The 25,662-nt window shown below is 33.3% G+C and overlaps 4 protein-coding genes and 1 pseudogene across 5 annotated transcripts; 3 read left to right on the forward strand and 2 right to left on the reverse strand.

Moving 5' to 3' along the window:
• Positions 1-627: 627 nt before the first annotated feature.
• LOC111298579 (putative pectinesterase/pectinesterase inhibitor 21) lies at positions 628-2,632 on the forward strand. The gene is made up of 2 exons (XM_022893307.2): positions 628-1,728; positions 1,813-2,632. Exons 1-2 carry the CDS (start codon positions 726-728, stop codon positions 2,511-2,513), a joined length of 1,704 nt encoding a protein of 567 aa, XP_022749042.2. The 5' UTR covers positions 628-725; the 3' UTR covers positions 2,514-2,632.
• A 746-nt stretch (positions 2,633-3,378) lies between these two features.
• Positions 3,379-8,134, forward strand: HEB2 (condensin-2 complex subunit H2-like protein). Its single transcript, XM_022893305.2, has 11 exons — positions 3,379-3,866; positions 3,961-4,060; positions 4,521-4,627; positions 4,720-4,862; positions 4,949-5,384; positions 5,476-5,651; positions 5,952-6,125; positions 6,218-6,316; positions 6,891-6,992; positions 7,142-7,300; positions 7,540-8,134. The coding sequence occupies exons 1-11, from the start codon at positions 3,662-3,664 to the stop codon at positions 7,912-7,914; spliced, it is 2,076 nt and encodes a 691-aa protein (XP_022749040.2). The 5' UTR covers positions 3,379-3,661; the 3' UTR covers positions 7,915-8,134.
• Positions 8,135-12,047: 3,913 nt separating this feature from the next.
• On the reverse strand, positions 12,048-13,397 carry LOC111292944 (RING-H2 finger protein ATL2 pseudogene; annotated as a pseudogene). Its single transcript, XR_016328524.1, has one exon. The product of XR_016328524.1 is annotated as an RING-H2 finger protein ATL2 pseudogene (transcript).
• A 1,489-nt stretch (positions 13,398-14,886) lies between these two features.
• On the reverse strand, positions 14,887-17,670 carry LOC111292952 (uncharacterized). The gene is made up of 3 exons (XM_022885623.2): positions 17,332-17,670; positions 17,056-17,161; positions 14,887-15,182 (listed from the first exon to the last, which is right to left on the reverse strand). Exons 1-3 carry the CDS (start codon positions 17,515-17,517, stop codon positions 15,100-15,102), a joined length of 375 nt encoding a protein of 124 aa, XP_022741358.2. The 5' UTR covers positions 17,518-17,670; the 3' UTR covers positions 14,887-15,099.
• Positions 17,671-19,671: 2,001 nt separating this feature from the next.
• On the forward strand, positions 19,672-25,662 carry LOC111292937 (peroxisomal fatty acid beta-oxidation multifunctional protein MFP2-like). Its single transcript, XM_022885591.2, has 18 exons — positions 19,672-19,835; positions 20,533-20,604; positions 20,707-20,772; positions 20,852-20,908; positions 20,990-21,057; positions 21,138-21,219; positions 21,416-21,471; positions 21,594-21,896; positions 21,992-22,078; positions 22,549-22,723; positions 22,830-22,951; positions 23,044-23,207; positions 23,303-23,557; positions 23,667-23,788; positions 23,872-23,993; positions 24,205-24,353; positions 24,445-24,583; positions 25,178-25,662. The coding sequence occupies exons 1-18, from the start codon at positions 19,727-19,729 to the stop codon at positions 25,211-25,213; spliced, it is 2,184 nt and encodes a 727-aa protein (XP_022741326.2). The 5' UTR covers positions 19,672-19,726; the 3' UTR covers positions 25,214-25,662.

Genomic DNA, 25,662 nt, shown 5'->3' on the forward strand with positions numbered 1-25,662 from the left:
CTAAATCGGGTTTTAAGTTGAGTTTGAATTTTTTTTTAAGGTTAGATATAAAATTTTTTTATTATTATTTATTTAATTATATTTTTTATATTTATTTAATTTTATATTTATATTTTAAAAAATAATATTTTATTAATCTCAAATCTTTTTATACAAATATTGATTGAATTAGATTAAATATAAAAATAATATTTTAATATTAAATTAAATTAAATTCAAATATTTATAAAATCAAATCGAAACGATAAAAAGCTATCTCGGCTCGGCTCGGCCGTTGTCATCTCTAACTATCATATATTATCTGCTTATTCTTGATGAACATATGTAGTTTTAGGCTTTTAGCTTTTATATTAGAAGGCTTCAAACTTCCATTCCAGCAAAAAAATAAGCCTTAAAACCCGTTTTAGACGATGAACAAAAAAAAGGATGTAAACTCACCAATCATTTCCGCCAAATCCCAAGATTTTTGGAAGGAAAAAGACCAAATAACGTTAACAAACCCTCTCGTCTGTCGGGCTCTCACAGCCTTACGAATTTTGAACAGAAAAAAGCTAGTTTGGCGTCATTTTCTCGGGTTCCCTCCCTCTCCCCATTGTATATATAACCCATCTGAGGGAGAGCTTTCTCAAACCAGAGCCAAAGGGGCAATATCTAATAAAGAATAAGAGCCCCAACAGCTCTGTTTGCTTGTTTTTATCAAAGAAAAAGAAGAAACTTGTTCGAAAATGGGACAAAACGTTGCAGTTATCAGTATTTGTTCGGTGTTCTTGGTGGCCATGGTGGTGGCTGTGGCGGTTGGTGTTAACCGAAGCGGTGGTGGAAGTGATAACGGTGGTGGCGCTACTGGTACTAGTGAGATATCGACTTCTACCAAGGCGGTCAAAGCAATTTGCCAACCTACTGATTACAAAGAATCGTGTGAAAAAAGCCTTTCATCTGCCAACACCACCGATCCTAAGGAGCTTATCAGGGTTGGCTTCCAAGCCGCTATCAGTGAAATCGAGAAAGTAATTGCCAATTCAAGCACCGTGAAAGAGGTAGCCAATGACCCAATGGCCCGTCAGGCTCTTGATAATTGCAATGAGCTCATGGATTATGCCATTGATGATCTTAAGAAGTCTTTCGATCAAATGGGAGCATTCGACATTAGCAAACTCGATGAATACGTTGAAAACCTCAAGATTTGGCTTGGTGGTGCCATCACATACCAACAAACTTGCTTGGATGGATTCATGAACACAACCGGTGAAGCTGAAACAAAGATGAAAGCACTTTTGAAAACTTCTCAGGAGCTTACCAGCAATGGTTTGGCCATGGTTTCTGAGATATCTTCAATCCTCAACAATCTCAACATTCCAAATGTACCCCACATTGACACTACTGGCGCCGAACGCAGGCTCTTGTCTAAGGATGGATTCCCTTCATGGGTCAGCTCAAAGCAGCGCTTGCTCCTTCAGCACACTCCAGCCACCATTAAGCCTAATGTTGTTGTTGCTAAGGATAGAAGTGGCAAATACTCCAGCATCAACGAGGCCCTGAAAGAAGTCCCCAAGAATAATCCCACTACATTTGTTATTTACATTAAGGCTGGAGTTTACAACGAGCAAGTGCTTGTCAACAAGAGCATGAGCAATGTTATGTTCATTGGAGATGGACCAATCAAGACCATCATCACCGGTCGCTTGAACTATGTTGATGGAACTGGCACATTCAAGACTGCAACAGTTGGTTAGTAATATATTATTTTGATATCTATTAAGCATTTCCCAGAAATAAAACAAGATATAAAGTATTTGCTTTTGAATCTTACAGGTATTGTTGGTGAAAAATTCATGGCCAAGGGCGTTAGATTTGAGAACACTGCTGGAGCCATCAAGCACCAAGCTGTAGCACTTCGTGTCCAAAGCGATCAATCCATCTTCTACGACTGCCAAATGGATGGCTACCAAGACACCTTGTACGCCCACAGCCATCGCCAATACTACAGGGACTGTACCATCTCTGGAACCATCGACTTCATCTTCGGTGATTCCGCTACTGTCTTTCAGAACTGCAAAATCATCGTCAGGAAGCCTTTGGATAACCAGCAATGCATCGTCACCGCTCAAGGAAGGATCGAACGCCGTGAGGTCTCAGCCCTTGTTCTCCAAAACTGCACCATCTCCGGTGCCCCAGATTACCTCCCTGTGAAGAACAAGAACCGAGCATACCTTGGCCGCCCATGGAAGGAATTCTCCAGGACCATCGTCATGCAATCACAATTGGACGACATCATTGACCCTGAGGGATGGTTGCCCTGGAATGGTGACTTCGCCCTTGACACTTTATTCTATGCTGAGTTTGGCAACAGGGGCCCTGGTGCAGTTCAGACCAACAGGGTTAAATGGAGTGGTATCAAGAAAATCAATGAAGCTCAGGCCCAGCAATTCACCGCTGGCGTGTTCTTACGTGGTGGCGACTGGATCCCTCAGTCTGGGGTGCCCTACACTCCTGGCATGATTCCTGGACTATAGAGAATTAAAACATGAAGATGATTAACAACTTTTTCGTTCCATTTTCTTCTTCTTTTTCTTTTTTTATGTTCAAAATTATGTAATTTTTTTTGAACATTTAAAATCTTTTATTCTTTTAATGATTTTACTCTTTTGCATTAAAAATTATAAAAAAATCAATAACAATATATCCAAATAAAGAATTTAAATCTCATAGAAAAAAATTTATTCATGCAAAAAAAAAAAATAACTTAAGCAAAATCTGAAAATACGGTAATCCATCGTAGTAATAATAATAATAATAACAATAACAATAACAATAATAATAATAATAATAATAATAATAATAATAATGAGATGTTGGGTTTCTTAAAAATATGAATTTCGGCTTTAAAAAAAAAGAAAAAAAAATCTAATAACCCGTGGTGCTGAGAATTAAAAGTGATAATAATTTAAATTATAATAGATTTAATTTGATTTTTAAGATAATATATAAAATTATAAATTTTTAAAATTTAATCACAATTCAAATCGAATTTTTATAAAATTTAATCAAAACTGAATTTTATCGATTGGATTAATAGCTTTTAAATTTAATTTTTATGTTTTTTTATATTATTTTAATATAATTTTTAACATATTTAAATAGATTTAAATATAAAATAATTATTTTTATTTTATAAAAATTTAAAATATATAAAATTAATAAAAATATATAATTAAGTTCGATTTTTTTTTTTTATCAAAATTTAAAATCAATTTGGTCCTAATGAAACACTATAATTTTGAATTACTTTTCATTTTTTTTTTTTTTCTATTCCTACTGAGAATTGGGCCAGTTAGCCCTAATCTATAAAACCCAGCCCAACGCTCTCTTTCTAGTTCTAGTGAAACAAGAACGCCACTCGTTGACAAAGCGGGAAAGCTGTCCGTCGAAAGATTTTGAAATCTCTCTCTGTTTCTCTCTTCGCCATATCCACCGGCCTATGCTGCAAAACGAAACCCTAAAGTTCCTTACTTTCCCTTCTTTTCTCTCCAAATTTTCTCAACAGGCAAACAGTAAAACTCCCAATTTTGCCCACGACTCGAAAACCCTGGATCTCCCAAATGAATTCAAGTCGCCAACAACACCAAAACGACGCAAAGCTAAAACATAACTATAGAAGAAGATGACTAACCACCATCAAAGCGACGTGGATTCCGGCGGTGGTGAATTTGCGAAGTTCCACAGAGTCCAGCCGGAGCGTGATTTGGAAGCCAATTGGGAAGTCGATCTTGCCAAAAAACTTGAAGACTATCTCTTGAAGATTTGCTCCGGTGAAATTACTGGGTCCCAAGGCGATGACGGATATAACCCAGTGAATTTCGCTGAAGGTTTTGCCCTAATTTCCAATTTACCCAAACAAAGAGATTTTATATTTTGTCCTTATGGGCTTTTTTTAATTAATTTATATATTGTTCTATGTAGCTGCATTGCTGCTTCAGGGTTCGGTTCAGGTGTATAGCCGGAAAGTAGAGTATCTATACAACTTGGTTTTGCATGCTTTGGAGTTTCTTTCTCAAAAGAGGTTTTTTTTTCCTTTTCTTTTACCCATTTCTTTATTTTTCATCTTTTAGGATTGTTTTTCTCTTTTATTTTGTTTTTGGTTTAAGGGTCAACCTTCGAACAACAATTTAATAATTATTTAAGCTACTTATATTTTATTATAATCAATCAACTCCTAAATCTTTTGTTTCAAATCAATCAGACCAGTAAACATTTATTTTCATTTAATTGAATCTTTATACATTAATTTTCACTCAATTAAATCCTCAATTGAACAGAAACAATTAATCATTTTTTGGCTCAATTAATGAAAAGAAATGTTTGAGGGTTTAATTGATTGAATAAAAAAGGTCTTAGATGATTATTGAATTTAGTTCGAGGGCTTTTTTTACCCTATTGTCTTTGTTTTTGTGTTATTTGGACATTGTTATATTCTGTCAGTAAGGGTTGCTCCTCAAAAAATGGTATATGCATTTGAACAGGCAACAGGATCAACCAGAAGGCGCGTCAATCCAGTCTGAACAAAGTGCTTCGCATGCTTCTTTAGATGAAGACAATGATCAATTTTGGGGCCTGGATGACATCCCAGGTACCCTTAAACCACTGACCTCTTTTTTTTTTTTTTTTCATTGTAATGGAATTATACTGCTGGTATTAGCCGAAAAGAGCTTATATTTGCAGTGGAAGAAAAGATTAGCTTAGATAGTTCAGCCAACAAAGACACTTTGTTGAATCACTTTGTGAAGCCCCCTGCAAATTTAGTTGTTCTTGAAGGTGATTGCTTAGACACTTCGGGTGATGGCAGTGAATTAGAGTCCTATCTGGTATTCCAGTTGCTTCACTCAATAGTAAATGATGAAGTTTGACTAACTATGCAGCCTAACTCTCTGATTGGTTTTTGGTGGTGCAGTTGGCAACAAATGATCTCTACCAGGATTTTATTTTATTAGATCCATGTGATGCAGTAGCCGTTGACGATTATTTGAAGGGTGAAGCTGGTAAAGGAGAATATGGCACTTATACGGGCAGTTCAAGGCACAAGAGCTTTCAGTCTCCCACATGGCGTTCAGGGGGGACTGCACATAAAACAACTCTTGGAAAAAATACGAATGCTAATGTTAATCAATCTCCTAAAGTTGATTGCAGTTTTGGTGTTAATGACTGTAATATGGGGCCCAATCATCCTGCTGCTGATAATTTTGGAAATGCAGATCATGAATTTGATGCGGATGATAGGTATTCAGAACCTAGAGACTTAGATGATTCAGATGATGATGAAAATGATCCATGGAAACCTCTGAATCCCCATGAACCTGGAAACTTGAAAGTGAGGCCTTTCAGAAAAGGTATTTAAGTTGTTCTTACAGGTTTTTTTCTAGTTATATAATTTTGGTCAGTACCTAATACTGGCTTCTTTTGATTTTTCTTCACAAGCAGTAAAAGCTTTTAGAAGGAATGGGGCAAATTCTGCCAAGAGTATTCCTATAACTACTTTATTTCCACTCGCTAGATTGCATGGTACCGTTAGTCCAGAACTTACAGAAATGTGGGAGAGGCGGCAGAGTGCATTCAAAAGGCAAAGGGAGTCTAAGTCTCCTCCATTATATGAAAAGGTACGTATCCTAAAGTTTGTGGGTGAGCAATTTTATTTATGAAATTGTAAAGTTATTATTTTAATTTTATATTTTGAAAAGTTTTTAAATCTACGGGCAATCTGGATCGCACTGGATCGATGTTGCATAGGTGGTCTGCTGATGGATCGGTCCACAGTCCAAAATTTTAAGGACCGATCATGTATGGGTGATATGTGATCCTAGGATTAGGACTGCCCAGCATGATGCTCAACCCTAAAAAGTTGTACTTAGGTGAACCCGATGCATGCTTGGCTTGTAAAACATGTTTGCTTATTTCAGCTTCGGCAATTACTAACTGGTTGGGGAAATGGAGTTGCTGATAAGTATGCTAATTTCGAAGATGGCAATGAAGATAATGGATACCATAGTGAGAACATTGATTTTGGTGAACCTGATTTTGATGTGGCAGAGAATATGCATACGGATGAAGATTTACCTTTTCAGAATGAAAAGGTTAGCATATGAGTGATATCATCATTTATTATATTTACCCACTAGAAAGTATGAGATTTTCTGTTGTTGCTCATTCATTGATCTTTTCATAGCATGAAGATGGCGATGCCAAATTTGTAATCAATGAAATGTTTGACAATGGAGATCCATATTCTCAAGCAAGCTTGGAAGATCTCTGCCGCTCTCACCTAGTAAGCATACTTTGTCTTTACATTTACAATAAGCACACAATGGATGCTTCCTACCATCTCTGGTGGAACATAGATCCAATGATGCCATTCTGCTCTATGGAGGACCATATTCTTTGGTTTTACCATTGAGATGAAAAGTTCTCTTAAAAAGAGAGAGAAAAAATGTTAGTTTTTTTTTTATTTGTCTAACAAGGTACTTAATGTATTTGTTTTGCTAACCTACATTTCCTTTTTAGTTTCAAAAAAAAAAAAGACAAGCATTATTGGTTGTGTTCTATTGGCTTGGATGCCTGATTTAGTCCATCAAAAAGTTGTGACCTGTTTAAAGAATAGGGATGCTTGATTATCTTTTACACGTTTTAGTTATTTATGTAATTATGCTTTCGACACCTTTATATTTCGCCTTTATATTTGGTTTCTCTTTCCTCTTCCATCTTACTTGAAGAGCTCAGATCTCTGAGTGCTGTTACCGAAAGTAGTGACAACCAATTGCAGCAAGTTAGGTAAAGCCTGGCAATAAACTTTGCAGTGCCAGATTGTTGCTTGAATATATTACATGTATTTCGTTGTGCAGGATGCTCTGCTTGCCAATATAGCTGAAAGCGAGATGCAAACTGAATTGGTTGCTCGAGTTTCATCATGGAAACAGAAAATTGAGCATAACTTGGAAGAGCAGGTAAATGAATTGAGCTTCAATTCCATGTCTTAAATTCCTTTTGGGTTTTACATTATTATAACCACTAATCTTTCATCACTATTATTGCTCTTCTATGTTATACTTTTTTCCTGGCAATTTAAACTAAGGATGCCTTTTGTTTTTAATAGGATTCACATCCTCCATTTGATATTCACGAGTACGGTGAAAGAATTCTTGACAAACTGTCACATGAAGCTGAAAATGGAAATGCCATGCCATTCGGTGAAGTTGTGAAGGGCCAAGAAAAGCATGATGTTGCTCGAACCTTTTCAGCACTTCTCCAATTGGTATTTCTTTTTTCTCATTTTTAAGTAAATTTCATCAGTCAGTTTCTCTTCATCTAGAAGTAATTTAGTTAAATTGTTGTAGTAAATTTCTGACACAAAACTTCATTATGGTTTTCTGTTGTTGAAAAAAGGACCAAGAGTTTAATATCTTAAAGGAATTAGCCGGTGAAATATAACAAAAGGGAGGCACTTCTCATTGCTAATGCACTAACAAGGTTACTATTAACATTGTCATACAGGTGAACAATGGAGATGTTGATTTGGATAGAAGTGAAGGTCATGATGAATGTGTTTGTTATACAGCTGTAAATCCGTTCCATGTTCGGCTCCTCAAACACGACAAGAGAAGGGTGGAAACTCAACTTCAAAGGCCCAAAAAGAGAGGTAAATCGCCCTTGAGTAAATCACCCACAAAAGGTGATAGGACTAAATCTTCACCAGAGAAATGTGTATCTGTCAATTCAGATTCAGATTATGGATCAACAAAATTGTCATCACAACCAAATTGCAAATTCTCTGCGAAGCTTGGAAAATTTGGTGTTGTAAGGTGCACTCCTGAAGGCAAGAGGAGACGAAGATCCCGACTTGTTGCAGCAATTCAACACTTCAGCTGAATAGCTCAGAAGACTTCACCATAGTTTTAGGTCAATTGACGATGTTAGCTCTCCATTGTAATATTGTTGTAACTTATTCTTAGGATGTACTTTATCAGTCACAACGCCTTGTAATAACATCAATCTGTTTCATTCGATTATCGAAGACAGCAAGACAGAAGAATGCTTTAGATTTCTTCTTACCAGAGTGCAGTTTGAAATTGAAACAAATCTTTGGCCACCGGTTGATATTTTCCACTCTTCTAATGAACTTTTCATTGATTTGTTTATACTGGTGTAGGTTCTGGTGAAATTGTTCATCTTTGAACTGTTAAGAACAGGTTTCATTCGGCATGAACGTGGACTAGGGTTGTAATTGTGCTGGGCTGGATCTGTGGCCATTTGCTCTCGTTCACTGTTGAAAATTAAAACTTGGCCGATGCTATATTTATCTGAAAATTGTTGATACGATCACAAAATCTTGCGTTTTTGTTTCGTGAGTTCGATTTTCATACATCATTATATAATTTTTTTAAAATTTTACAAACATATTTAACTAAAGGATAAAATATTAAAAAAGTTTTTAAACTATTTTATTTTTTTAAAATAAATTTGTATCCTTTTATTATTTGATTTGTATCCAAATAAATTATTATTTCAAACAAAAAATTTATGTATATTAAGGGTTTATTTTGATACAAATTAAAGATGAAGAGTTTATTTTAAAGTAAATTAAAGTTCAAAAATTTAGTTAAATGTAATAAAAATGCAAGTACTTATTCATGTAAAATAATAAAATTTTAAAATGTTTTTTTTACTATTTTAGCCTTTCGCCTAATAAGTTTGACATGTTTTCCACTTCAACCTTTAGCAAACTCCGGTCTGTCATCTTAAGCTAAAAAAATACAAGGGTAGACACTTTCAAATTATAGTGTTCAATCACTAAAGACAACCACGCATTTGGTGAAGTTTCTCATGTTGTAATAAAATTCTACATCCCAACAAACCTCAATCATTTGCCACAGAAATCAACTCCACTTATCAATAAAAAAAAAAACGCGTTTCCATTGAACTAAAATATTGTCTTGATACGCAAGAATTACGTGGAAGACAGGTTTCGTCTGCCATCCCATGTGGTATTTTGACCATTTCTGTTTCAATCAACCAAGCAACCTTAACGTGGCGGTTTCCGTCAGCTGCGTGTCTATGGCTCTTTTCTATTTCTACCATTTTTTTTTTCAATGGAAAATCAAAGGCTTTTCCTACCATAAAAGGCCAAAAGTCAAGGATGTGGCGTGTTAATGGAGTTGGAAAAGGACCCATAGTTTGGAACTCACTTAACCCACCATTTTTTCTAAAAATACTAAGCGAAACATGTTGATGGTATGTGAAAATCACAAAACTGGACAAATAAGACAAATTTCCAATTATAATTTGAGTTAACATGATAAAATGATTAATTAAATGAATTGAAAATAAATTTGATATAACGTCTCAACTTGATTAAACCATTAAATACTAATATCTTGAATCCCAATTATTAAAAGTATTTTAGTATCCAAAAAATTAAATGAAAATTTTCTTTCAAAGTATACGTTAATTGATAAATAAAAATATTTTGATCATTTTAATCAAATTGATATGTAAAATTGATATAAAATCTTGAGTTTTATATCAATTTAACCATTTCAATAACTTATTTATTGGTATATGAGAATATTAACTTATCATTTACGAATAATTCAGCTCAAACTTAAAAGATCAATCTCGAGTCGTTTAAGGTTAGAGTCCGTCTTCCCTCAAATATAAATAGCTTCATTCAAGTATTTTTAAACCAACAAAAATACCTTTTAACTTTCAAGCTTACATTTATATTTGTGTTTGTTTGATATGTTGGCGTTGGATATAAAATTATTTAAATCTAAAAAAGTAAGTAATTATAAATAAGAGTAATAACTAAGAAAATAAGAACAGTATTTTCTTGATTTCCCTTGATCTATCCTCCTTTGGTTTCTTACTGTGGTGTCCAAAAGCATGAAAATTCAAACGCAAAGCCCTTTGTGTTTTCTTGTATTAAATTTTTGTGACGTTTGATCAGTTTATCCATTGGATTCTGACTTATTGTAAGAGACAAAATCTGTACGAATTTTTTGTAGAAATTGCAGAAACCGCGTTCATAAACAGAAAGTGAATCACACTGAAGAAAAACATACAACTAAACATGTAGAAAAACAAAAGACTTGGCGTGGTTGAGGCGTTGCGGTTGAGCTCTAGCTTTAGCTTTAAGCAGTGCATTTGCTGGGAAGGGAATGAGAGGGCCCTTCACTGCATTTTCTGCTCCCCCTTTAACTTTAATCAGTTTGATTCACTATGCTTTTCGATTCAAATTTATTTCGGGTTTGAATTGTCTTAGTGCAGATAATTTTGAATTTGGACGATCTTCTATTCATTTAATTTTAATTTTAGTTATTTTAAATTCGATTTATTTGGACTTTGATTTGTATGAGTTAGATTGAATTAATTATGATATTATGGTTGTGAGTTTGAATTACTTAGAATCCAGATTACTCTGAGTTTGAATCATTTCAATTTTTTTTTTAATTTTTTAGTCAACTTACATCAAATTCCGTTTTAGATTGATTCGGCAATTTTTAGAATTCAATCAGATTTTATGATTGCTATTTTTAAAGAAAATTTTTAGTTTTTAATTCTAAAGTATTAAAAATTGATACTTAAATATTAATTAAGAAATACACCTATTTATTATTAAATTAAATGCTCCTATGCATAATTTGAAGTTTTAAAATATCACAATTGAAATTATAAAATAAAATCTGATAATTTTAAATACGATACGATAATATGATATAAAAATATTAAATATAAATTTAATGTAATCGTATTTTATAATTTTATCGTGTCAATATATTTAAGATACAATATTATTTGTATCGTATTTATATCAAACAGTAATGATACATTTAAGATATATTATTGTTTATAACATTAAAAAATTAAAAAATTATTTTAATTTATTTAAAAAATAAATTAATAATCATATTTATTATATCATTTTGATGTTTAAATTATTATAAATATTTAATTTTAAAATTTTTTTGCTTAAATATTAATTTAAATAATATTTTTATTTAAATAAATAAATAAATCATATTATTTATATATAATTATATTAATCGTGTCATATTATATTTTATTATTTGAATATAAATTAATTTTAAATATATTAATCGTATTATATTATATATAATATATATAATAAATTTATAAATTTATTTATATTTTTATCAAAATTATTTATATTTTATTTAAAATTATATTTAATGTAAAATATAATATGATGATACGAATTATTGTACTCCTAATAATTTTACACAGTCAAGAGATGGTGGCTTTCTTACTTAAAAAAAAAATGGTGACTTTCATGAATGGACAGGTGAGGAATGGTTATCCAAGGATTCCCAACTAGAATGAAGATGAGGAAAACGACAACAGCAAAGAGGAATTATTATAAGAATAGTAAATAAGAAATTAAGTTAGGTTGGGTCAAATGGAGACAGCTTTAGTTGCGCCACCACGAAGGCATCAACCCATTAATATTATTATTATTATTATTATTATTGACAAAATAAAAAAGAAGATCTGAGTTGGCTGCTTTGACCATCACTTTGAAATTGACGTCAAACTGGTGGCTCATATCAAATACTTTTGACTGGAAAAACTTGTTTCTTCTTCTCTTGCCAACAATTTATTCTTTACGGCACTAAAAAAAAACTCCAAATGTTAGCCGAATTTTTTTTTTTGTAAAATATTTTTTACAAAAAAAAATTTTGATTATTAAAAAGAAAACTCTGCTTTTATCAATGAAATCATCGATAAGTATTTATGATTTAAATTATATTTAAAAAAGTTTATTTTTATATATTTAATAATATATTTTTTTAATTTTATATAAGTTTGAAAACTATCAAGTGTCTAATTTTTAATTTTTTATTATATTTTTAAAAATATGTATCATTTTATCACCTAAATGAAATCTAAAAGCTTCCTGATAATTTCTGATTTAAAAAACAATTTATAAAATAAAATTAAAAACACCAACTGTATCTCTAATAAAACAAAAGGTTTAACTCAAGTAAAACAAAAAATAAATAAATTTCATTTCATTTACACACACGATTTTACGAACAAATATTCCCGCTCATCAACGTGTACATTCAATTCATTGCAATGTCTTTTCACTTCGATGAGGTAATTCAATCACGTTGCAAATATCTACTGAGTCACACACAACCCGAGTCAGATATGAGTTTGCCGAGCCTCGTCACCACCTCGCTCGATATCCGACTCAGACACACTGATTGACCCACAACTCCCCGCGTTTATCGGGGAAGGACAAGAACTAGCCCCATTCCCTCTCCTGTCTCTACTCAATATCCTCTTAAACGACAGCATTCGACTCATCGGCGATCTATAAGATTGACTTGGTCCTGAGTCACACCCACTTGACTCACCTTCAAAACCTTCGGTATTCCTCCTGGGAACCTCAATCGACAACTTCCTCCGGTACGCAACAGCCGACGTACCTGCCTGTTCCTCATGCTGACACGTGGCACATAAATCAGAGCTCTGATTCGATCCCGACTCTACTCCTGACGGGTCATTTATCGTTAAAACTAAATCTCTTGGATTCTCAGATACGAGTGCGGGTTCTTCAACGGGAGTTCGACAAAGAGGACACGTGGAGTGAGAATGAAACCACATATCTATACACTCTAAATGGAAACTATGGTTACATTTGGGCAAGACCCGACCGGATTCGTTTTCTTCGAATTCCGACAAACAAACGGCGCATTCGAGGGCGGAATCCGGATGCGTCGTGGATGAGAAAGTGAAAACCGGGAGCGACTTGAGCACGCGCGCATCGAGACCGCGCGTTGTGGCGGAGGCCGCATTAGTGTTCGGGTCAATATAGAAGACGAGCTGCGTTCGCCGAGAATTGCGGCTGCCGTTACGGGAACTACGGCGGCGGGCGGCACGGAGAAGGTAAAAACGAGCGTAAAGATGGAAGGCGAACATGAGAATCACTACGAAGAACAAAACGACGATCGCGCTGAGCATGATTCTACCACTCAACGCATAGTTGCCGTTGTTTTCCGTTGGGAAGTCAGGGGGATCTATGGATCTAGCAGCGTCCTCACCCATGGCTTTGAAGTTTTTTCGAGTCAGCTCGGCTCGGGCTTGATTTCTCTGTTTGGTTTGGGAGGAATAAAAAGGAAAGAAAGTGGGGAGAGGGAAAGGAAATTGTTGGGACAATAAGAGAGGCAAGGAAGGAAAGTTCTTGTGGGTTTCTCAAGTAAAGAGGGTTTGGAGTAGATAGTCCAGTTTCCTTGCGATATTTCTTCAGTCCAACGTACAGACGTCAGGGTTGACGCGGGATACTGGTAGTTGACTTTTATGCCCTTTAATGGACCTTAGTTGAGAAACCCCCATTAACGTGTCTAATGCAATTCAGATTCTATTAAGGAAAATTATTATTCAAATTTGACAAATGGATGTGTTCAAATTCGGTCATTTTATGATCAGGTTGATTTGGTTTCGAATTTTTTTTATTTTTAATAATTTATGATCCGTTATTATAATATTAATCTTTTAATTTTAATGATTAAAAGGTAATCTCTACCAATCTTAAATACAAAAAAAAAAAAAAAATCTTTCAAATTATACACATAAAGATTAATTCAATTAATAAGGATAGGAAGTTTTTTATTTGTCAATTTGTGTGAAAAATTTTTCGAAAATAAAATTATGAATGTATTAAATCAATAAAAAAATAATACATTTTAAAAGATCTATTAAGGAAGGAATTAAACCTCCCAAAATTGGGAATTCCCTTTATCGTATCAAAAAATTTCTTTCATGACCATCCTATTCAAAGATTCAGGAGTGTACGATATCTAAATAAAAGAAAACTCACAATAATTTAGCAAAAACAAACACATGCTATGCATGTACATTCAATTTTGATGATTATGGCTTGATTAGAATTTTTTTTTAACTCCTTTAAACATATATAATTAATGATAAAACGATGTTGCAATTGATAATCTAATAATTTAAAACACAAAATGATAGTACGATATAAAAATAATATGATTTATAATTTAAAAAATTATAAATCAATTTAATAAAATTAAAAATTATATTTTATATTTTTATATCGATATAAATTATGATACGTAATTTTTATATAAAATAAAATATAAATAAAATATTTTATATAATATGATCACGATTTATCATATATACCAGTGACGATGACATGGATTGTGTAGGTCTATAGGCTGCTGCAAAATTTTCATTTCTCTTGGGGCCGTTATGTATCAGTATCATAATTGAAAATGGCAAAGCATACGGTATTTTCACGTGATGCTTCATTTATCAAGAATTTAAGATTGTTCACACATAATGCTTTGTTTGTAATAAATCAAAGTCAGCAGTCAAAGCTTCTGTTCTTTTCATTCTATAAAAAATGGGGGGAAACAGGAAAGAAAGAAGGAATAAAAAGTATCATTTTTTTTTAAATGTTAAGATTTGAATATGATACACGATGAATGACAAACTTGAACAATTCATATTTATACGTCATATAATTTATATAAACATAAAAACATGAATTATATTTTTTTATTATTAAACATATATATAATTATTAAAATTTTAAGCTATCATTTCGGTTTGATATTTTTGTATCATGTATATATTATATTATTATATCGTATTTTAAATTGTTAAATTGAATAAATATCACTTCTTAAATACGAGTGCGTAAACCAATTGAGTTAAATTTCAAATTTTTTTAACCTCGCATTTTTCTTTTTCCTTTTATTTCCCTTCTTGGCTACAAAAGAATGAGAATATTTTAGCTCATTGACAAAATCACTTAACAAAGCTTTCATCCTAACATTGGCTAAATTAATCTGAAGTGAGCCTTGATCACATAATGAGAAATATAAGTTCAGGTGTAATAAAATATACAAGTTAGGCACAAGAATTTTGGGACACAGAATTCACATACAACCAGGTTTTCAATTAATACATACAGTTGCAAACCATAGCCAGCATAGGTTAAAGCCTCTCATTTCACCATCATCATGATCACCACTCTTCATCAACATAACAACATGATTAACCAGATTTGAAGAGCAAAACTGCTTTCTGATCTAAATAGAAATAAACAAAGTGGTTTGTCTCATGCGTTACGTATGAACCTGCACCAAAATGCATGAAACGAATATTGATCCAACATAATTTTGAAATTTGAACACAATTTTCACATAAGAACAAGATGATAGCAAATGTAGCAACAAAAAAAAAAAAAAAGGCAGTTCTATGCTGACTCTTGGTTCTAATCTATGTATATAGAACAAGCATTACAACTGCAAATTTATGTACTTTATGGATGCACATTACCGAGGACCAATGAGATTGGCGAAAACAGCCTAAGTACGAAACATTGAAAGGTTTAACGAAACTAATAACTAAGGGAGTATAGCGCTATCAGCGCAAGATTATTAATATATCGGATTGTCCACCATGAGACAGTCTGCAGTGAGGGTTACAAATATCTAGCTTACAATCCACAAAATCTGGATGAGGAAGGCACAATGCCCCAAAGAGAACATGATTTGGTTAAACAACCAATGAATTCCCAAGATTGTAGCAGACGAAATTAGGTGATATTTAAGAAGAGTTAAAACTGCCTCTTTCAAAATTGTAGCACTATGATTTGTCATCTAGAGAATATTGTCCACATAAACATATATGATGAAGAGGGTGCATGCCAATGTAGATTGTAATCATACCAAATGACCATAGCTCTACTTGAATTAATTTCTAACATGGTATTGTTACATGCTCCATATGTATGTAATATACATATCACTCATATACTGTGCTTTTTTACTAATGAGCGTCTGATTGATAATGCAAGTAAATAGGTGGTTTATGATCCAAAAAGGTGTAGTCACAGACTGAAGGCAGCTGAAACTCATTCAGAACACAAATCAATTTATTTTGTCCCAATGGTTAAGCAGCTTATAATATATCTCACTGAAGTTATGGTCAAAAGAGGATTACTCATACATCTATAATCATCAGGTAAATACCAATTGTCAGGTATGACAACAGGCAAGAACCTCCATTTCAAATTCAGCACTCCATTTTACTGCATAAATAGATACAAAAGTTTTCCTTCTGCACTTCCATTTTAGCACCCAAACTTTTTTCTTTTGGTATCGATGGAGGTCTACTAGCCTTGGGTTATTCAAAGGGACGTAGCCATATTCCATCCAAGAATATCATCCCGCCCACCCCTCCTCTGCTCCCTCAAATCCAAACTTTTGAGCTTGAGACCTCCAAGCTGAAAGTGTCCAAGCTCTAACCACTTTCTTATTCAATAGAAAACATATATTACATCTGACATACAATATGAAATAGAGGTCCAATCTTAATGCCATCAACTAAATGTAAACAGAATCCGTAACATGGCCATTGGAGGTATAAAATAGGTAATTAAGCACGTTGAAGAATATTAGCCCATCTGACCAAATCCAAGCATAGCCAATGGCCATACTCAACCATTATGAAACCCCCTCTATGAAATCAATGGCCATACTACCCCTATGAATTGCGTAAGGGATAGCGTTAAGAATTTGTTTAAAGCAGTGTTACTAAAGCTGAGATCCTTGATTGAACATAAAAGTTACTAGTCCTTCATCGAATAACCAGATAAAATTTGAGACTTAAAGATGGAGTAGTCCCTCTAATCAAAAGCAATCAATCTACTAAAAATATTTGTGATCGTAACGTAGAAATTCGATAATAATGGAAAAACTACAGCCACCTTACACTCCAAAAACAGAAGGCCTAAGCTCAACACAATCCAATCTAACATCTATAGCATTGATAGCAGCCAATGCACATGGAAATTACATCTTATTTAAGCCTAGATCTCCTCCAATTTCAATAATAAGAACAGCATCACTTAAAAGAAAGGAATTTGTAAGCCATTAGAATTGAAATTTTGATAACAATAAAAATAGAGCATAAATAAATCAAAATCTAAATGGAAAATTGAGTTACCAAAATTGCGACCAACGATGCAATGCCAAGTGGGTCCATATCTCTTATCGAATTCCTTCTTTATGTGCTCTGCTACATCTTTCTCTACATTGTTCTTCTCAAATGCCTGATCAAAACCCCAGAAGAAGGAAAAAAAACAGTCAAAGTCAACAAATTTATAATAGTTACCAACAAACCAAGATCCAATGAAGAAAACCCAGAAACGAAATCGAATCAAAACCATAAAAAGCGACAACGAATCGAGTAAAAATGGAAGCTTCAAGAAAGAGAACTAACGGAGATGGCTATATTGACAGCTTCTTTTTGCATGTCGTCCTTCATGTCGGCGCTTTTGATGATGACTTTCTTGGCTGGTGAAGTAGCCGACTCCGACGAAAGCAGCAGAGAAGGCTTCCGTTCGTCGGTTGTCGGTTTTAACGTCAGAGCTCCGTTGATGCTTCTCTTTGCTTCTTCAGTGCTCATTTTTAGGAGTTTTTTCTTTCTTTTTTTTTTTCGTTTTGTTTAATTTCCACATAAAATTAATTTCCGCAGAAATAAAAAACAAGGAAAGAAAAAGAGAGAGAGAAACAAAAAGAATAGACTCACTTTTCCTCTCTCTTTCTGTTTGCAAATTGCATTCGTGATTGGTAAGTAGAAATGGTCTAATAGAGCCGTGCCATGGTACAATAATTTTGATTTTTAAAATAATTTATATTTAATTTGAATTTTTAATTTTTAAAATAATATATATTTAATTTTGAACTCAATTATATATTTAAATTTAAATTTAAAATTGAATTAATATATATAAGTAAAATAATAATTTTGTAATTAAAATAATAAAAATATATTAAAATTTAAAATATTAATTAGAATTCGAATTATTCGAATTTGAAATTAAAATATTCAAATTTAGTTCATTAATAAATTAAATTATTTAAATTTAAACTTTACTTAATAATAATTAAATTAAATTTAAATTTTATTTAAATCAAAATAATTTATAAATATTAATTTATCTTTTACATCTAACTACTCTCAGTAATTGTATTGTTGGTTTGTTTTTATTTTACTGGTTTTTAAATACTTTTAATTTTTAACATTTTTTTTTTAGTAGGGGAAAATGATTCTGTCAGATGAAATTAGCTTTAAAATTATTAACTCTAGGACTCAATAAAAAAATTTATTAAATAAACATCATTTATGTAAGGAATTATATTCTTTTCCATTATTTGTTTTGAAAGGATTTTGTTTAGAGGATATATAAAACTAATTGAAATCCAAAAAATTATATTAAATCCAACCCAATTCAATTTGTATAAAAAATCAACAAATATAATCAATTCAATTCAAATCCGACAAAAATCTAAAAAATTAACCTTAAAAATAATTATTAACAATTAAAATATTCGAATCTGTATGATTTAAAAATAATCAATTCAAATTTAATTCGAATTATTGTCTCTAATTTTAGATATAAAGATACAAGAGAAACATTTACAATTTTTAACTTAGTAGGATTTAGAAATTTATTTTATATTTAAACGAAATAATGTAATGATTGGAATCAACATAAATCTTAGAAGAAATTAAAGCCTAACCTAGATTAAGAAGTAAGTTTATCAAATGATTTGATCTTGGTCCAATTATTTTAAGTGTTCGGGCCTATAAAAGAAAAATGGCCCAACTATAAAATGGGCAACCGACATTGGGCGTCGGGGTCGAAGTTAGATAGCAGAACCCATTAGGCCTAACACCGGAGAAAACACGTGTCAAGCCCATCATAGCAAATTCAATCCGGGTTCGGGTCAAACCGCCCACATTCGGATTCAGTTCAAGATTAAACGCGATAATAACAAGAATGGAAGTGAATAGGCTTTTTACGAATTATTTACAATTATATTTAATTTTTAATTATTAATTTTTATTTAATTTTTATTTATTAAATTTTATTTAATTATGATTTATTTGTTATTAATAAATACATTTATTTATACATTCGTAGTAAAAATATTTATTTAATATTTATAAATAAATATGATTAATTTAAATGAATTAAATATAATTATTTTATCATTTAAATAAATCAAATTTAAATAAATAAAATAATTTTTTAATATAATAGAATGGAAAACCAAACAGCTGTAGAAAAAAAAAAATAATAAATAAACGAATAAAGCATGCTCGATTTGATTACGGGCCCTATATAACGACCACATTGTCCGTTGTAAAACTTTGAAATTATCGAAAAACCATAACTCTCATTTTTCTACTATTTCAATCTTATAACCACTCCAAAAAAAGGAGCGTGGCCAACAAACACCATTTTCATAAAATTTTTATTTTTATTTTGACTTTTTTTTAGCTTCAATTATCAAGTTGTATTATTTGTTTTGTCTTCTCTCATGCAATTTTGATTCGCGTGGTGTGCAATCTCCACTAATAGCGAGTGAGGATGAGGAATTGGATTAAAATCTCCTTCGCAATCTGTAAATCTGATTTTGATTACCGTACAACCTCTTCAAACGCCACTTTTCACCGTTCTTACACATCACATCCTTAACAAATTGTCGCCCAACGACCTCTTTTATTGTTGTTACCACCCAATACAAATACCCATTATTTGGCTTGCTTTTTGGAGTACAAAATTTGATCAAAAAAATTTTCAATCATAGCCGAAGAAATAGTGGAAATGGAGAGCGACAGCAAGAACAAGGGGAGAACAACGATGGAAGTTGGAGCTGATGGAGTTGCTGTTATCACAATCATCAATCCTCCAGTCAATTCTCTTTCATTTGATGGTAACCCTTTTGCAGATCTTCTTCGTTTCTCTACTTTTGTCTTTCTTTTTTGCAATTACCCTCTTCTTGTTATGCCTCTTAATCAAGTTTTGGCTATGGAGTCTTTTGGGATTTCTTTGTTATTTTTCATCCAATGAATTTCTAGGCAAAAGTTTAAATCTTTTGGTTCATTAGCAAAATAATCGTAAGTTACGGAGGAAAACAGATGTATTAGTCAACTTGACATGCATTTTCTTACAAAGATCAGAGTTTTAGAGGTCTGATACTTGGAACAATTAATGTTGAACTAGTTTTGTCTTACGTGTTTGTGTTTAGGTCTGCTCCAAAGTAATTCACCTATGCTACTTAAAAGATGGTTCTTTTTTATTGTTGAATTAGATAACAATAGATAAAGCTGTAGGAAAACTCAAGAATTATCTACTAATACTTCGGTAATAGAGAAAAGGTGTGTTAGATTTTAGTCAAAAGATAACAAAAAGAAATGTTAAGCACGATTGGGGTTCAAATGCAATTCTGAATCAATACATGCAGTTTGTCTCCCGCTTTTGCTTGGTATATTTGCCCAAATTTGCCATCTGCCAGGCCGTGATTTTGGTCACCTGAAAATTAGTGTCGTTATCTTTTTTTTTTTTTAGTATTTTAAAATTAACTTTTCATGTTTGATCTCATCTGTTGCCTTTATGTGTCTTCCTTACAGTGTTGCAAAGCTTAAAAGAGAGTTATGATGAGGCCTTACGAAGAGACGATGTGAAGGCAATTGTTGTTACAGGTAAGTTCAAGGAGATTACCCCAAAGATATTGCCTTTGTTAGTGATTTTCCAAAACTGGAATTGGTTGATTGAGATACTAATGTATTTTGTCCTTTGAGCAGGTGCAAATGGAAAATTTTCTGGTGGTTTTGATATTATGGCTTTTGGTGGAATTCAAGGGGGACATGGTATGCACACTGCTTTTTTTTTTTAAATATTCTCATATTGCACTACCTTGAAATTGATAAGGTTAGTTGTATTTTCCAGTGCAGCAGCCAAAGCCTGGCTATATATCAGTTGAGGTTCTCACCGACACTTTAGAAGGTACTTATTTGGTTGTAGTTATTTTTAAACTGGAAAGCATTTCAAAGTTGTATGGATCCATGTTGACTCTTTGTACTTCAGCTGCAAGTAAACCATCAGTTGCCGCCATTGATGGCCTTGCCTTAGGTGGGGGTTTAGAGATTGCAATGGTGAGTATTATAGAACTTCTTCAGACAATCTCTTATTTCGTTACCTTGAAAGAAAATATCTTAAAATGTCACTCTTTCAGGTATGTCATGCACGGATATCAACCCCTACTTCACAATTAGGCCTGCCTGAACTTCAACTTGGAATAATTCCTGGGTTTGGAGGTATGACTCTTTCATTTGAATAGCATGTTTATGCTGGTTATCTATATATATGAAATATTGGTTATTGAGGCGAACTATCATTGTTTGTGTGATGTGCTGTGTTGCCCATTACATAATTTATATTCTGTTTAGTTCCTTGGGCAACTGGTTTTTCTTCTCATCCTATCATTGTTCTCATGCTCCTAAATTGGCTCAGGAACACAGAGACTTCCACGACTTGTTGGTCTCACAAAGGGCCTTGAAATGATGTTGGTATGTGGTTAGATCAGCTTTTTGCTTAAATCTGTCTTGGTATGATTTGATATGGTTACTGTATTAATATCTCCGTTCATTAACATAGATTTTCTTCTTCCCTTCATCTTTCCCTTAAATAGACATCGAAGCCTGTTAAAGGTGAAGAGGCCCTTGGATTGGGTCTTGTTGATGCTGTAGTTTCATCTCATGAGTTGGTAAACACTGCACGTCGATGGGCACTAGATATTTTGGCACGAAGAAAACCATGGGTTGCTAGCCTTTATAAAACTGATAAGATAGAGTCCCTTGGGGAAGCAAGGACAATACTTAATTTTGCTAGAGCACAGGTTCAGAAGCAGGCTCCAAATCTCAAACACCCCTTGGTTTGTATTGATGTTATTGAAGAGGGTATTGTTGCTGGTCCTACGGCAGGGCTGTGGAAGGTCTCTACCTATCCAATACCATTTGAATACTTTTTCATTTACCTTTTTGTTTACAGCTAAAAGTCAACTTCAAATGGTACTCCTGATATTGGCAGGAGGTTGAAGCTTTCCAAGAAGTTCTCAAATCTGACAACTGCAAAAGCTTGATCCATATCTTCTTTGCTCAGCGTGGAACATCAAAGGTTCGAAGGATAATTACTATTAGAAACCAGTTTTTTCCATATCTGGTATACAGTTATTAGATCCTGCAATTGAATGTTGATTAGATAGATGATTTTAGATTTTTATATTTCAGCTTTTTATTTGGTAGCTAAGATAAAGTATTTTTGCTTTTCATATCGTATAGTCTGATACCAAAACAAATTTTTTATTAAAATCCTGCATCTTTCTCATGAATAATGTTCATGGTGCTTCGATTAATTGATTTATTTTTGGATTAGGTTATCTGACTTGTAACTCAAAGCCCAAACTTGTGACTTACAATTTATTAATGTTAGAAACGGTGTGATGTTTAATATAATGACTCTTATGTTATGTCATAGCATACTCTTCGAAGTATCAATTGCTCCAGCCCTTTGTTAAAGGTAGCCCAGATGCTACCCCTAACCTTTGCTACCTTTTTTGCAAACACTTATCTCTTATCAATGGATAGGTTCCTGGAATTACTGATAGAGGCCTGGTGCCAAGACAAGTTAAGAAAGTTGGTATACTTGGTGGAGGTTTAATGGGCTCTGGAATAGCAACTGCATTGATTCTTAGCAATTATACAGTAATTCTGAAAGAAGTGAATGAGAAGTTCTTGGAGGCTGGGATTGGTAGAGTCAAAGGTGAGATCACGACTGGATTATCTATTTTGTTTTCTGATATCAATTTTTATGTAGTTTTAATTTTAGAAAGTTGCTTGTTTGTGAGATCCTTTTCTTTTTTGTTCAGCCAATCTGCAAAGCCGAGTTAAGAAAGGGAAAATGACTCAAGAAAAGTTTGAAAAAACCATCTCTCTGCTTAGGGGTGTTCTTGACTATGAAAGCTTTAGAGAAGTAGACATGGTCATTGAGGTAGTTTAGAATATGTGTTAACTTTTGCCTTTCCTACAATTTGTTATTTGGAGATTTAAAATTCATCATTTTGATTATAATCCTTGTAACAGGCAGTAATTGAGAATGTTTCTTTGAAGCAACAAATTTTTGCTGATCTTGAGAAATACTGCCCTCCACATTGCATACTTGCAAGTAACACTTCCACTATTGATTTGAACTTGATTGGTGAGAGGACCAAATCCCAGGATCGGATTGTTGGGGCTCATTTCTTTAGGTATTATCCTGTGTACAATTCTTACTGTTTTTCTGCTTCCTTCTGCTGTTTCCTTGCTTAGATGGTTCATTTGTCAACATCTCTATCTGGTGCAGTCCAGCTCATGTCATGCCACTATTGGAAATTGTTCGTACCAAGCAGACATCTCCCCAAATAATTGTTGACTTGCTCGATGTTGGGAAGAAAATAAAGAAGACTCCAATCGTTGTAGGAAATTGCACAGGTTTTGCTGTCAATAGGATGTTCTTCCCATATACAGAAGCAGGCCTTTTCCTTGTTGAACGGGGAACTGATGTTTATCGGATTGACCAAGTAATTACCAAGTTTGGAATGCCAATGGGCCCATTTAGGTACCTAATTTATTTGAAAAATATGGCTTGTTATTTTTATACTTGCAGTTGCTGTGAAGAACTTTGTTGTGTCAGTGAAGTGGACTAAGTAATTTTCCTTTTTATGCAGATTGGCTGACCTGGTTGGTTTTGGTGTTGGAATTGCAACTGGTATGCAGTTCATTGAGAGCTTTCCTGAGCGAACCTATAAATCAATGCTTATTCCAATTATGCAAGAGGATAAGAGAGCAGGTAGATTTTCAATGTTGGGCCTTAGCTAACAAACAAATTACATCTTCAGGCATATCTTGTTAACATGTTCCACTTTGTTTCAGGTGAAGCTACTCGCAAAGGGTTTTATTTGTATGATGACAAACGCAAAGCTAATCCTGATCCTGAACTAAATAAGTACATTGAGAAGTCGAGGAGCATCTCAGGTGTAGCCATTGACCCTAAGGTCTGTCTTCTCTGTGTTTGAAACCGTTGCATTTGGTTTCACTTCTATTTTACTTAGCTTAGTGATATGATCACATCTAATACCGTGAAGTGAAAGCTGCTTAATATTGGCATTATAAAGAACGGAAAATCTAATTATCCCCCTCTCTTTCCCTTTTCCTTTCCCTCAGTCTTTCTCTATCTCATATTTGTGGGACTATATTTCTATGCAGTTTGTAAAATTATCAGAGAAGGACATTGTGGAGATGACATTCTTTCCAGTGGTGAATGAGGCCTGCCGGGTTTTTGCTGAAGGTATTGTAGTGAAAGCAGCAGACATTGACATTGCTGCCGTGATGGGCATGGGATTCCCACCTTACAGGTTTGTTTGTAACCTTGTCAAAGTTTTCATTAATCCTTCTGAGACTTTCATCAATTTCTTGATAGAATAAATTGCCTTTAACTTTTCTCAGGGGAGGAATCATGTTTTGGGCTGACTCTCTTGGATCTAAGTACATTTATTCAAGACTGGAGGAGTGGTCAAAAATTTATGGAGAATTTTTCAAGCCATGTGCCTTCTTGGCTGAAAGAGCTGCCAAGGGAGCTCCATTGGTAAGCAAACCTGAAATTGTAGATATTTTGCTAAATTATTTGAATAGTGACTTCATGAGTTATTTCATGCATAATAAGGATTGTTCAGGACCCGCCAATTATTATTCATGCCAAAATTTTGTTATGGCATTCCTTTTTCCTTTCATTGAAAAGGGAAATCTGTCAACTCTTATACGTGCAAGTGTCGGTCACTTGGTACAATATAGCTAATTATTTTTAAAAAACCCGGATAATTTATATGTTTCCTCTTATAACACTGGTTCTTTAATAGCAAAATCAATTTAAAAAGTTGAATCTTAGTTAAACAAGATTTTACAGATTGCTATCCCTTAAGAACCGATTCAACAAAATTAGATAGTTTCCTGTACACGTGTTACATGGCACTGAAGTAGTTCACTGAAATTACCCTGCATTTTCCTGTGCTTGTTGTGTGGCAATGAAATTAACCCGCATTTTCACCAGAGATAGGCATGGTCTATCAGTAAACTATACTATATTAGGTTGCTTTCCACCATTTTATCCGTGGTCAATTGTTTAGCTAATATTGCACACTGTAATTTCTTCTTCTCTGATGATTGAACTATTCCATTGCAGAGTGCACCGGTAGAGCTGGCAAAATCTAGATTATAAGACTGCTTTGATGCTGCACTGCCCACTGCTCAAGATCTCCTTTCATGTTTTTCTTTTCCAATTTCCTTTGCCAAAGCTAGATGGATAGCTCAAGATGAGCTCAATAATGCAATGAAATGAAAGACTTGAGGTGAGAAGATGAGTTCAGAATGAAACATGGATAACAATAAACATCTCAGATGAATTCCAGAAACAATCTTAAAAGGCTAATCTGTATTAGTCATCTTATTTTGTCAAAACTCAACAGCTATCATTTGAACCCATATTTGGACACATTCGAAGCAATACCTGACAGGATCTTAGTCATATGTGAACCCTACTTTTGCTTTTAAGGTTTGTCATGTAGCCTGAAGTTAACAGTGTTGCAGCAATGGCTCCAGAGGTTGCCTTTGTTGATGGTGTAATCAGACAGCTTAAGGTCTTGTTAATGTGTTGTTTTCATGGTACAA

This window comes from Durio zibethinus, chromosome 16, assembly GCF_047325235.1.
Source record: "Durio zibethinus cultivar Kanyao isolate XHJ-2024 chromosome 16, ASM4732523v1, whole genome shotgun sequence".
In the NCBI taxonomy this organism is placed as follows: domain Eukaryota; kingdom Viridiplantae; phylum Streptophyta; class Magnoliopsida; order Malvales; family Malvaceae; genus Durio; species Durio zibethinus.

What these genes read in the sequence shown, in the direction of transcription:
- LOC111298579 (XM_022893307.2), top strand. Translation starts at nt 726, where the DNA reads ATGGGACAAAACGTTGCAGTTATCAGTATTTGTTCGGTGTTCTTGGTG. An exon ending in ATTCAAGACTGCAACAGTTG is followed by an intron (nt 1,729 to 1,812) that starts GTTAGTAATATA and finishes TGAATCTTACAG; the next exon opens with GTATTGTTGGTGAAAAATTC.
- LOC111292937 (XM_022885591.2), top strand. Translation starts at nt 19,727, where the DNA reads ATGGAGAGCGACAGCAAGAACAAGGGGAGAACAACGATGGAAGTTGGA. An exon ending in CTACGGCAGGGCTGTGGAAG is followed by an intron (nt 21,897 to 21,991) that starts GTCTCTACCTAT and finishes TGATATTGGCAG; the next exon opens with GAGGTTGAAGCTTTCCAAGA. An exon ending in GTTGGGGCTCATTTCTTTAG is followed by an intron (nt 23,208 to 23,302) that starts GTATTATCCTGT and finishes TATCTGGTGCAG; the next exon opens with TCCAGCTCATGTCATGCCAC.
- LOC111292952 (XM_022885623.2), bottom strand. Translation starts at nt 17,517, where the DNA reads ATGAGCACTGAAGAAGCAAAGAGAAGCATCAACGGAGCTCTGACGTTA. An exon ending in CTGTCAATATAGCCATCTCC is followed by an intron (nt 17,162 to 17,331) that starts GTTAGTTCTCTT and finishes GGTTTTGATCAG; the next exon opens with GCATTTGAGAAGAACAATGT. An exon ending in CATCGTTGGTCGCAATTTTG is followed by an intron (nt 15,183 to 17,055) that starts GTAACTCAATTT and finishes ATTTTGGTGCAG; the next exon opens with GTTCATACGTAACGCATGAG.
- HEB2 (XM_022893305.2), top strand. Translation starts at nt 3,662, where the DNA reads ATGACTAACCACCATCAAAGCGACGTGGATTCCGGCGGTGGTGAATTT. An exon ending in AGTGAGGCCTTTCAGAAAAG is followed by an intron (nt 5,385 to 5,475) that starts GTATTTAAGTTG and finishes CTTCACAAGCAG; the next exon opens with TAAAAGCTTTTAGAAGGAAT. An exon ending in AGCATAACTTGGAAGAGCAG is followed by an intron (nt 6,993 to 7,141) that starts GTAAATGAATTG and finishes TGTTTTTAATAG; the next exon opens with GATTCACATCCTCCATTTGA.